The sequence below is a fragment of the Chaetodon auriga genome, chromosome 24 (assembly GCF_051107435.1).
Source record: "Chaetodon auriga isolate fChaAug3 chromosome 24, fChaAug3.hap1, whole genome shotgun sequence".
In the NCBI taxonomy this organism is placed as follows: Eukaryota; Metazoa; Chordata; class Actinopteri; order Chaetodontiformes; family Chaetodontidae; genus Chaetodon; species Chaetodon auriga.
This window is the reverse complement of record NC_135097.1, coordinates 5,677,504-5,690,075: the sequence shown is the minus strand read 5'-3', so window position 1 is coordinate 5,690,075 and position 12,572 is coordinate 5,677,504. Positions and strand designations below refer to the sequence as shown.

The window sequence follows — 12,572 nt, the reverse complement described above, 5'->3', positions numbered from 1 at the left end:
TCCGCAAAGCAGGGGTGAACGCTACCAACTGTCAATGTCAACTTTAAAGCTTCAAGACAGGACGGTCCTAGAAAAAATACAAGCTTATGGTGGTCAAAAAGCATATTTAGACGTGCAGATGACTGCTCATGGAAAGTGTGAAAACAGAAGCGCTGCAGAGAAGAGTAGCACTAAAGATGTCAGGTGCTGCTATTCAATGTGTTATAAGACTCACAGCTTTCTCCTTTAGTGCACACTGTAGCCTTAGGAACAGCCTCATTGTATTGTTAATGTGTCTTTCTACCGTATCCACCTTCCCACAGAGCTGCGAGCTTTTACGTGACTAACCGGTCGTACTGCATCACGCTTGATCCTTCGATGTAAAGCAGGAACTGGCGTGATCGGACTTCAGCTGATGAAAGATGCACCACAGAAAAGCAAGATGGCAGATAATGGTATAATATGTGGCGGGGGAGAAGGTCTGTGTGCTCTTCCAGGAACTAGTTCAGTTTATTTTCAACTCCACTTTTGAATGTATCTTTATTTAAAACCTCAACTCAACTGACTCAGACGAAGGCAATTAATTATCCAATTTAAATGGACAAAAAACAACATTTCTGCTCAGCAAACACTTAAAATAGACTTTAAACAGAACACTGTGTCTTCATCCCATATATAAACACATAGCTTGCCTGTCTTCTTTCAGCAAGTCGCACAAAATCAAACTTTCAGATTAAACACAAGCCGCTTATATTTGGACAGCCGAGCTCAACCGACGCCTCTGGCGCAGCCCCTCAGCGTGTGCGCTTCCTGTTTGATGGGCTGCGAGTTGACACTAAAGAAAGAGAGGAATCAGCACGTTTACTCAGGCGCAGCAGAACAAACCGGATGCAGCAGATCGGATGCGATGGCACACCAGATACACCAGCCAGCGTGTCACCGAGCTGCTGAGTGAATGAGAAACAGGTGACCGTGCTGGAATGACAGGTATGACTGGAACTGTGGCCAGACAAGCAGAAGCCTGGCAGGGATCAGGCCGATTATGAATGAGGTAACGATCCGAACTCATCACGTAGCCCAGCGCTGCATGCTTTTAATAAGCTGAAGTCTCGGTCGTGCACCACGCTCCACCCCAGCTTCTATATTTAGCCGAGCGATGACGCATTCATGAACACAAAAACAACAGAGGCTCTTCCACGTGTCTGTATTATTACTACCACCTATCTTTCATTGCTACCTGACAGGAAAGACCGATCCTCGGAATCCAAGAGACAAAGGCGGACGAGGAGCAACGAGCAAGGCCAAAGCGCGCACACACACACACACACACACACACACACACACACACACACACACACACACACACACACACACGGGGCAGGGAGACCACAAAACCAACCGCAGGAACCAGGAAGCAAGGATGTATAAGAGGTGACCAGGTCAAGATGGTGGATGGAAACTGGACAAATACAAACACGAAGCAGGAGCAGGAAAAACCAGGAGACATGCAAAGTAAGGTTTGGTACAAGGACAGTGATAGTTATGGACGAAGAAGACAAGCAGCAAAACAACCGAACCGCTGATGACAAGTTCATAATAAGAGTCTCACAAATGGTTATAAAGCAGTTCATTAATTTTGCGTTTAACTCGACAACGCAGAGAGGAATTAAAAAGACTTTGCTGTTCAAATGTGCATAATTCAAATGGATTTGTAAACAGCAAATATGTAAAACAGGTTAATGAAAATCTAAAGCAGCTTTGAAACAGGAAAGCAAAAGGCTCCCCGCACTTCTACTTCACTTCTGCTTCTCTTTATTTTGACAGTAAGAATACATTTATTGATTATTGAGTCCCTGAACCAGGTCCATTTGCTGAGGAAGAGATTAGGTTGAAAGGCCTGGAAAAAGCTAGTAAGTGACCTTGAGTTGATTTCACCTTGTTGCTGATGCTTCCACGCTCAGAAACTCTTATTGGCTATCACCTCAGCTTATTATCAGGCACTTAAAGGTCACATTTAGCTCCATATGCTGAATGGAGACCACGAGAAACCTCTGAAAGCTAATAAGTCAACTTCTGATCTTAAATTATTTTGTCATCAGCAGGTTACAAAGAAGTGTTGCTGACCATCTGTAGCCATTTTTCCTTTCCATTCAGTATTTATAACCATTGGCGAGGCTGCTTCAGTCAAAGCGGGAGCAGGTGTCTGCAGGGTGCTGCGAGGCGTCACGTGGAGCAGCTGATGTGGAGCAGCTGATGGGCATGGATGGAGATGAGGAGGGGGCAGATGGCAGAGGGGCTGCGTCACAGGACAGCAACACACACGAGCGCACGCACACTTGATGCGTCTTGACATCGGCAGCGGGGGTGACTCATAACCAGAGTGGCACCGTGTCTGTGGCGCAAGCGGCGAGCCAGACTCGATTTTGGACTTGGTGACGCTGAGAATTCGAGGAATGTGATTGGACAGTGAGGGTCGGGGTTCATCTAAAGCCAGGGTCATGGAATGGGGAGCTCAAAAGGACCAATCAAACAGCTGGGGGAGGTATCCCGTACTCCCTACCTGGGGAGGCAGCGTCCCCATCCAGCAGGTTGTCGTCCTCGGTGGTGTGGAAGTCCATGATGACGCCGGCTCCATCCAGCAGCTCCTCGTCGCTGCTGGCGCTGGCGATGCTGTTGTAGCTGTTCCTGCAGTAGCCTCTGTGGTACAGCTGCTCCGACTCCATTTAGCAATGCGCCGGTGCCCTGGATGATAAGGAGGGAGGGGAGGGGAGGGAGGGGGAGTGGTGGAGATATACACACCGTGTTTGTGAGGACGCTAGATTACAGAGTCTACAAGGTGAAGTGAGTCGGTCAGGTATGAGGCGGAGGGGCGGGGCGGGTTGTTAATGCACATACTGACTCGCAGGTAAACAGCAAAGACGGACGGACACATACACACATTTACAGTCCGGCGATAATCAACTTTATTATTTGAACGCCACAAGAAAGACAAGCAATCACCAGAGCAGCTCACAGATGAGCACAAACAACAAAAAAGCTGAGCTGAACAAAAATCATCTGTTCCTTCAGCATCTTTTCCACTCATGACATTTCCGCCCTGTTACATGTGAAGAAAAAGACAAGCGGCGCCTTCGCCAGGAAACCAAATGTGTGCAAAAGCATCAACCAGGTTTTTCCGGTGCAGATAACCTTGAGAGATCAGAGAGACGGTCTGACAGAAATACTGTGACCGCTGGAGCGCAGGGCGATGGAAGATCGAGTAAAACAAAGAGGGAAGGAAGTGTGGGCGGAATGAGAGAGAAGGGATGCAGGTGGTCCATGAGAGTGGGCTGTCAGGGAGGCTGACATGAAGAGAAAGGTGTTTGACGATGATGATGATGATGATGATGAGATGAACTCATGAGCCTGACTGAGAAGACAGATTAGGACCACCTGACCAGACATGTAAACAGAAGAAGAACACATTCGACCAAGGTAGTCTAATAGACATCTGACATAAAAGCCAACATGTCAGCCATGTAACTGCCACCACTGGTCCCTCTTAACTCACGTCTGACATGTCTTTTTTTTCTACATGCAACACTTTATTTTATGGTGTGTAATTTCAGAAAAATCTCCTAATAATTTCCAAACTGCGTGGGGAGGTTTGCCGCTCAGTGGAAATGTTGTAAAGTTCCATTTAGTCATTAAAACTTTGTGAAGATTGAATGTCTTAATTAAATATCTCTGCTCATAGTTTAGGGATTGTTTTAATTGCCTTCAGGAGACTCCTTTAAAGTTGCATACAAGTACAGACATCGAGCTAGGAATGAGTTTTTCTACTTTTTCCTTCCTTGTTTCCGTACACAAAGCATAAAATATCAAGGTATTTGGCAGTGATGTTACAATATTTTTGCCTCACAGCCAAGAGGTGTGTTCGTAGCCTGAGGGACTGAAGTGACACGTGGACGCTCCCTACGATGAGAGGACGATTATGATCGTAATAATTCTGCTGGAACAAAGAGAGCAGAGCTGCACCAACACGCAGCGCCTCACCTTTGCTCAAACCTCGCCCCCCTGTGGACAAGGTGGAAACTGCACCACAATCTTCAAACCACAAACGTGACTCCGGCGGCGGCAAACGTGACCTAAAATGATCCACCAGGCCGAACAAAATGAAGGCCCGATGACTCCTGAAAATTACAGATATCCCAGTGGTATTTATAGGAATATGGGCCTCCAGGCATGATGAGTCACAGAGTAATAAAGAAAAAGACAGAGAGGGAGTTCAGGAGAAAGACAATTAATGTGGCGCGTTGCTGTAGCCTGACTGATCTTCACTAATCCTTCACGGTCTGATAGGCGACTCCACATTCCTCTTTATCTCTGTGAAAAAAAAAGACCCGGGTCTAATAGATTTCTAAGCTCGCTCCATATCAACCTGAATGGATCCGATTTCTTACTTAATCTTTTTTTTTGTCCTGATTTTTGTGCTATGGACCTTAAACAGTGAAGTTCAAAAAAGGCCACAAGAAAAAGGAAGTGAGGAAAAAGAAAAGCTGGAGTCATCACGATCGATTTGGGAAGTGGATTTCTATTTAAAAAAAAAAGTGTTTTTGCAACAGTCCAAACAGACGCTTTATAATAAGTGAATGCCGGGTGAGAGAGGGGACACTGTGTTCTCAATTTGCAGTATTCAAGGATTTCAACAAGAGGAGAAGCACGTTTAAAAAATGGTGAGTTTCAGGGTGAACCAGACATTTTTTCACTTGTTGATGAAGGTTTCGTGAGCTGAGTTTTGTGGATTGAGTGCAGCACTGAAAGACGTCATCAAATATTCGACTCAGCAGCCAAAGTTTCGGCGCCGATCCTTTCCCTTTCCTGCTGTGAAAGTCACTCACCTTTAACAAATAAATCTGGACACTTCGGTATGATATTAAAACCACATCGCGACGCGACCGATCATGAACAAAAGCCTTCTGCAAACGCTGACAGTGAACCCGCAAAACACTAATCCTCTCAGGCACAAACCACAGTGCAAGGTTAAGAGGAAAGAGAAACTTTCCCTTTGCCAATAACCACACTGACTGACGGCGAGACAAGACTCCCCTTTGAGCTCAATCAAATCAGTGTGACCAGGAAATTCAATTCAGCTTGTTTGCAGAGTCAGAGTGGAGGTGAGCTCACTTTGACCTCTAGTTACACCGCAGAATCGTCACGGGTCTGCCCTCAAATCACATCGAACTTTCTTTACCTTCTCCAAATTCTTCACTTCCGCTCAAATTAAGCTTTCGTGGCTGCCCTCTTTTCCAGGAAAACACTCTTCAGCCCAGCAGGGGTGCTGCTGATTCATGCAGCAAACAGAGTGAGAGTATGAAACGTCCGTTAAAGGTGTGCAATTATCTTTTCAGACAGACGGGTCCAATACGAAATGAACTGTGCTGCTAAGCCTCTTAATGCTGCTCTGATTTAATAACACTTGTCATCTTTCCCCCCTTTTCTCTCTGCGGGTGACACTCGATAGCTGTAATTATGACAGTCTGCTGTATGCTTGTTCACGTTTCCTGTCATTCTGTGCAACAGGAATCAAAACAGTAATTACGCCCGGGGGACTGGAGTGTGGTGATTGTTGAGGAGCTACAACGCCACGATTTCATTTGGCTCTTTGAGTATGAGGGGAAGCTACGGGGAGGGAGGTGTGTGTGAGAGATGGTCGATGAGAGGAGCATTATCAGCAGCGAGGGAACAAAACGTCGCAGGGTCTGCTGATGTTACACAACCAGCTGAGCAGCGAGGGGCCTTATCATCCTCCGCCTGGTCACGATGGAGGTGTTGCCCAGGCGACCGTTGCTGGGATGTGACTCAGCATCTTGCCCTCCCTCTAACCGACAGGCTCACACCTCCTCCGTCGACGGGGCCAAGAAGTTGACACACATCCTTCAAGAACAGAAAGGCAGCGAGCGGTCGATGTACGAAGCGCTTTGTGGCTAAAGATCCACCGTGCAGCAGCTCCAGCACGACGGGAGGCGTTCGCTGCTCACGATTAACAACACTTCAAGGGCACAGAGCCAATCAGAAGACACCGGCGCTGACTGTCAGTAACACTGAAGTAATGCAGTGACGTCAGTTTGAGTAAATAATGCACACACAAAGTAGAAGCCACAGACTGGCTGATGCTGTGCTGAGTCAATGCACTCGACCACGCGCCTCTGCTTGAGGTGGTGAAATAAGTCTGTTGCGTTGGCCCGTTTTGATGTTGTAGTATTCCTGCACCTCTTACGCATTATCGTGGTTTGTTTGTACTGAAGTCGCTCCCCTGTCTGGAACCTGCTCGTCCACCGTGGAGCCGGCAGCAAGGTTACATCCCATCCTATACATCCTAGAGTAAAACAAGGAGTCTACTTTAAATCTACCAGATGGGAGGACGTATCAACTCTGGATTCGAGTTCCTTAAGGCATCTTAATGTGCTGTAATGCATCCTGCTGATAATTAATGTGAGCTGCACATTAATTGCTATGTAAAATGTTATGTGTTGTGTAAAATCCAGGCTGATGTTTTCATCTAAGACATTTAAAAGGCCTCTAAAGACTTTGGTTAAAGCCCTAAAAACTGATCTCTGCGGATCAAAATAACATGTTTACAAGTTTCTTCCATGAAAAAAAAATCCCTTCATGCCTTAAAATGACTTAGACGTAACTTGACAGCTTTGTGGTTACAAAGGTTTTGAGATTAGCGTGCATGGCTCAATGAATATGCCTCTCTTAATTTTCACTGGAGCGGGTCTTTAAGGAAGTGGAAGTCAAGACATTGATTTAGCGAAACAAAAAAACACCACATATCTTTGCTGTCCTGTGTAATCTGACCTCCTACTTCCAGATGAACAATATAGCATGTATATCATGCGTGACGTGATGGGATGGAGATCAACACGTTAATGGGACGTCTCGACTGTCTGACTGAACGAAACTCGAAGGTCACGCTTAACAGAATGGAGACAAACACTCCAGACAGACATAACACAATAAGGAGCGCCAATTAAACCAGCAGCCACGGCGAATCAAATTAGGAGTGTTCAGTTCCTGTGGTCTGACCCGTCTGCAGCCGCCAGGTGGAAAGAGTGCGAACAGCCACTGAGAGGAGGCGAGCCGGCTGATCATACATGATGAACACGCCTGATGGAGTGAGGAGGTGACAGCAGGGAACATTAACTGTGTGTACTCGAGTACGCATGCATGCTGTCTGCTGGGGCTGGAATGATTAGCCAAAAAAAAAAAAAAACAACTCGTCAACTTTGATGAATGATTTATCACAAACAGTCAAAGACGGCAAACATTTGCTGGATCCAGCTTCTACACTGGACTTTATGTTGACTCTGGGTATTTCATTTCTCACTCATTTTACAGGTTAGTCCAAAATGTATTCCACACACACATTTTCATTATTGATTAATCCTCTAATTATTGATTAGTCCTCGGTGTTAAATGCTGTGGACTGTGGCAGTGGTTCAAATGTACAAACAAACACTAAACAAATAAACAAACATATTTTCTGAACTCACTCCATTTAGTCCAAGTTGACATCAACCAAGAAAAGGCCCAAAAGCCAAAACTTAAATCACTTACTATTACAGAAAATTCAGGAAATCAGCAAATATTTCACATTCAAGAAGCTAAAACCAGCGACTTTTCTGAGTATTTTTACCCCAAAAATGACTTCATCGCTTGAAAATGTTCCGAATAATTTCCTGTTGATCGACTAATTGATTATTCTGCATGACTGCGTGATGATGGAAAGCCATTTTGCGTCGTTGTCAGCAAGAATTCACAAGTTAATGTAAAAAAAAGGGAAAACTTCGTAACTTTAGAAAACCACAAAATCATTGCAGCTAATAAAAACGCATTGCCCAGCCCGACTTTTTACAGTTTATATTAGATTATGACAGTAAGTGAAGGCCGTGTATTCAGTTGTAGGGTGTGCTGAGGACATGAGGAGAAATGTTTAATGAGGACAACCTCGCATGACTGACTTTTGTAGGCAGGAAGGACTGATTTGATTTTCTGTGCTAATGATGGAAAAACAACCATGACAAACAGCCAGCATGGCAATTAAGTCTCACAAACAGACCTTTCGAGCAGTTAGCCGTGCACACATGAACGTTTCATCCGCATTACACGGTGAAAATGTCCAGAAAAAAGGCACACAGAAGGGGGGGGGCTGTCCGCAAGCAGCCGCTGGACCGAGCAGCTTCACTTTCCCTTGGCTGCAGCCGAGGGCCTGAGTCCACCACAGCGTCAAATTAACCACAAAATATACTCAGCCATGCACACAAGCTAATTGTGGGGGTCCCATTTATGTCACTCAAACTGCACGAGCGACAGAGTCCAAGCTAACTTAGCCTCCAAATTAACGTTAGCTCGGAAGCTAGCTAGCACCTGTTCGGCAGGCAGCGAGCGGGATGTGAAATCAACCTGTGAGCTCATAAAATGTGACAGCGAGAGGTGGATGGATGGAAGGATGGATGGCCTCGGATGGTGAAACACACACTCATCCCTGCTCTCTAGCACACGGCGTGCTAACCGTCATTAGCCGCTAATTTGGAAGAGAGGGAGAAAAACAGCAACGTACCTTCCTGATGCCTCAAATCCAGCTCGGACACAACAATTCATCCTCTTCCCGGGTTGAAACGAGGATTTAGTTTCCTACACGAGGGGATTTGCCATTCTCCTCATCATGATGGTGTTTTCTTTTTTCAGTGCCATTCCTGTGTCAGTGACGTTCACTTCCTGTTTCCCATCCCATCCCAGCAGCAGCGGCAGCATCAGCGGCAGCGGCAGCATCAAGGACAGCAGCTGCGGCAGCGTCTGCGGCAGCGGCAGCGGCAGCGGCAGCGGCGGCTGCTCCCACCGCCCACAGTCTGTGTGATAGCAGAAGAGGCAGGAAGGAGAAAATCTGATCAATTATTCATCCGGCCACTGCAATCAAAAGGCATTAAAACATAATGGAGTCACGAGCTAGCTGTGTTACTGTAGGAAACAATTAGCTGATTCATTTAGTAGCTAATTGATGGGCACAAAATGTAAGACAATTTTGATGGTTGATTAGTCTTTAAGGTCATTTATTAAACATACAAAATACAAGAATTCACACTTCGTAGTGCTTATTGTGAACTGAATATGTTTTGGGTCTTGGACTGTTGGTTGCCAGTGGAGGAAAGTAACTAAGTACATTTACTCAAGTACACTTAAAGGAACAGTTCACCCCAAAATATTTTTTCCATCATTTAAATTATTTAGATTGTTTTGTTTTGAGCTGCTGAGTTCTGGAGGTACTGACTGTAGAGATGTCCGCCTTCACTCCGATATAATGGAGTTTGACGACAATCAGTGACGAGTGTGCAGTGACATGATATTACTTCATGGCATTTATTTGTGCCTTTTTAAATGTTATTTTTGCGAAATAATTCCACATATCAGGACTTTGCCGCAAGGAAAGCCAAACATGACTTTTTATTTAAGCGTTTCAACACTATTTTGTGACTGTCATTTTGGTCTAAATGCTACAGCTTGACAAACATTTCATACAACGTTGTTCTTCCAACTTTTGACCAACAGTTTGTGGTTACCTCCCTGCACAAAGAGAGAGAGCTCCATACACAAATGTTTTTTCATTTTAAAATGTAACCAGCTTTAAGGCTACAAACAAACCAGGTGATGTTTTTCAGATGTTTTAGTTTTTAATCTTTCAGCACAACAGTATTTAAACCACATGAATTTGTACATATCCAGTACCAAAGATCAATACGTATCTGTAATGTCAGTAGAACAGGAATGTTTTACTGTGAGCTTGTACCATTTCCTCCTGTTTCTTGTACTCTTACTAACCAACAACACCATCTATTGACCAGCATAAGTCACTGAAAGACTCGTGTTGGTCTGAGCTGATTTTCCTGATCAGAACAGACATCAGAACTGCTCCATGTTCACACTTCCCTGATATTTATTCATTAAAAGCTTCATTTGACAAGAAATAATGCTTCGTTCATCACACAGTAAAGTACAACCGTTTCCAAAAAAGTTGTGATGCTGTTTAATACATTACACAGTTTAACCCTTTTTTAATCTCATTAAACAAGCTGAAATTTCTTTTCAGCTCTCATTAATCAAATGACTTGAAGTGCTCATGATGCAGCATGACAGATATCTAAACAACCTGAAACAAAAAAACTGTTTTTGAAGTATGAACTTGCCCTAAATCCACCTTCATTTCAACGCCTCACTAGTTTGTCTCCTGTGAGATACGTCCTGTTCAGCTTGTTGCCGGTATCCAGACTATCCTTTCAGTGACTCAGGCTTTGAGCTGCTCTTGTAGTCAAGTCTTTTCCAGACTGTTATAGAAACCAGCGTCTCTGCGGTGCTGTTGGACCGGCATGTTCCTCCTGGTGCTGCGGATCTTCTCTGGGTTGATCTCCACCAGCGCCATGCCTGGCTTCTCCCCTCCGCAGTCGCCCAGCACCTCACCCCAGGGATCCACCACCAGGGCGTGGCCGTACGACAAGCGCTTCTCATGGTGGCGGCCAACCTGCGCCGCCGCCAGGACGAAGCACTGGGTCTCGATTGCCCGTGCGCGGAGTAACACCTGCAAATAAATACATGAAGTCTGTGTTTATAGCTTACAGTTATCCTTCTTAACATTTTCTTATCATGACTCGTCCCACCTCCCAGTGAGCAGCCCCTGTGGGTACAGTGAAGGCTGATGGGTATGTCAGAATCTCGGCCCCGTTCCTTTGCAGAGCCAGTGACAACTCGGGGAATCTCAGATCATAGCAGACGCCCAAACCAACCTGCGGCAACAATACAAGAACAGTTCAAACCAATTTTTCTGCTTTTATATGGATGGATGTTTGTTGGCCTGTAATGAAGATATTTAGCATTTTGCATTTAGGGTTCAGAGCTGCAAAATATTTTCACTGTGGTTTTCAGAGGCAGTAATATCAATAATGTATGTGCATTTATGGGTCTACTTGATGATGATTATTATCTCATAAAATGACACCTTGCCAATGGGAGTTTGGACCGGAGACACGAGGGAGGGTCCAGGGATGGTGAAGCCACTTTCTTTAAGGGAGACGCCTTTTTCTGGCAATTCCACATCAAACAGATGGGACTTCCTGTAGACTGATACGATGTCACCTGTGGGAGCAGTGACAGTGTGTCAGTGAGGGTGTATTTGGGTGCACCATAGACTGTTGTTTCTGTGTGTATGAGAGAACGTAATGAGGGATTGCTCAATGGACGGCACCTTTATCGTTAATTATGATGTGACTGTTGTAGATTCGTCTGTCAGACTCCCAGTCGTGGCCTCGTTCATGAAATCCCCCAAGAGACAGCCACACCTCCAACTTCCTGGAGGAAGGAGAGGTTAAGTTTCTATCACTCATTCATGGGGTAATAACTCGTGAAGCCGATAGTACATTTTGCCTCAAGAACAGCTGAAGAAGCAGGAAGCAAAACACTGTTAGCCCTGTATCTTATTTCATCTCATGTACAAACATTGTTTTGTTTGAGCAGAGCCCAGATCTGTGTGCAAGACGTTAGAATCTTCTAAGAGCAGTTTATCTTGTTCTCTGCCAGCAGCAGACTGAACGCACTCTTTTCTGGCAACGTGGGAAGCAAAACAAAGCCAAGAACTAGTTCCTGTGTCAATGAACAGACATCAAAAAACAGTCTACCTGGCCAGGTGAGTGTACTGTGAGACTGTTTGTCCTGACAGGCTCTCAGACAGCGACAGTGTCTCCTCTCGACTGGATCCGATGTAGTCAAAGCCCTCAGGCAGGAAGACCATACTGGCCCCTCGCTCCTTGGCCTCCTCCACCAGCTGCTTACACGCAGACAAGTTGGCCTCTTTGTCCGGGGTGGCTGTGACTTGACACACTGCAGCCACCGGGTGGGGTGAAGTCGACATCCTGAGAGAAGAGGTTGTTATTATGTCCAGGGAACAGAAGCTGTACACCAGGCAAAAATGTTAGGTCACTCATGGTTGATCATTAACTGCACTAGTTATTCTGTTCGCCCTTTGTGGTATAATACTGAAGCTTTGCACTACTAGGACATAGAGATAAATAAATCAGTCTAACTTGAATGCTATAGCTGAAATAAAATGCACTTTAGTAATGCTTTAATTTCCATCAGTTGTGTACGTTTACAGGCATCAACTTTACTCTCCAAAACCATTCAGATAGCAAAAAAAGACAGTGTATCTGATAGATAGAAAACAATATATATTCTGTGATATACTGAGAATAATAAACATACCTGTTTTGCAGTTTGATCTGCTGTCTCCAGGCTGAGAGAGAGGTCAAATACTTTGCAGATGTCCCCAAAGCGCACCTGACTGTAAACATTGGTCCGAGTGACCGAGACAGAGAGTTACATTCCGGGTTCAGTCCATGTTAACAACACATTAAGTTAGGCTCAGTGTTCAGAGTACAGCAGGAAAGATTAGACGAGCTTCTGTCTTCTTCTTCTCTGTTTTCATCAGGGGGTGGAAACCAGCGCCCCCTGCTGGAGACTATCTGTCTTAGTGTAGAGCGTTGAGATCTGCTTTTATTATTCAG

General features: G+C 45.1%; 2 protein-coding genes across 6 annotated transcripts in view; both read right to left on the bottom strand.

Moving 5' to 3' along the window:
* clcn3 (chloride channel 3) overlaps positions 1-8,748 on the bottom strand; it is a 32,794-nt gene extending 24,046 nt beyond the window's left edge. For 2 of the 4 annotated variants that reach the window (XM_076725415.1, XM_076725412.1), the window contains exons 1-2: positions 8,585-8,730; positions 2,540-2,721 (exon numbers count right to left, since the gene is read on the bottom strand). In XM_076725415.1, coding sequence (XP_076581530.1) covers positions 2,540-2,702 — 163 coding nt within the window. In that variant the 5' untranslated portion in view covers positions 2,703-2,721; positions 8,585-8,730. Of the gene's footprint in view, positions 1-2,539; positions 2,722-8,584 lie in introns of all 4 variants that reach the window. The other 2 variants (XM_076725414.1, XM_076725417.1) reach the window with 2 other exon arrangements.
* A 929-nt stretch (positions 8,749-9,677) lies between these two features.
* Positions 9,678-12,564, bottom strand: nit1 (nitrilase 1). Of its 2 annotated transcripts, none has more exons than XM_076725102.1 (6): positions 12,271-12,564; positions 11,688-11,921; positions 11,258-11,361; positions 11,012-11,148; positions 10,674-10,799; positions 9,678-10,594 (listed from the first exon to the last, which is right to left on the bottom strand). In XM_076725102.1, the coding sequence occupies exons 1-6, from the start codon at positions 12,357-12,359 to the stop codon at positions 10,328-10,330; spliced, it is 957 nt and encodes a 318-aa protein (XP_076581217.1). In that variant the 5' UTR covers positions 12,360-12,564; the 3' UTR covers positions 9,678-10,327. The 2 variants fall into 2 exon arrangements, with proteins under 2 accessions (XP_076581217.1, XP_076581216.1); XM_076725101.1 differs by having other exon boundaries at positions 9,713-10,594; positions 11,688-11,960.
* Positions 12,565-12,572: the final 8 nt, after the last annotated feature.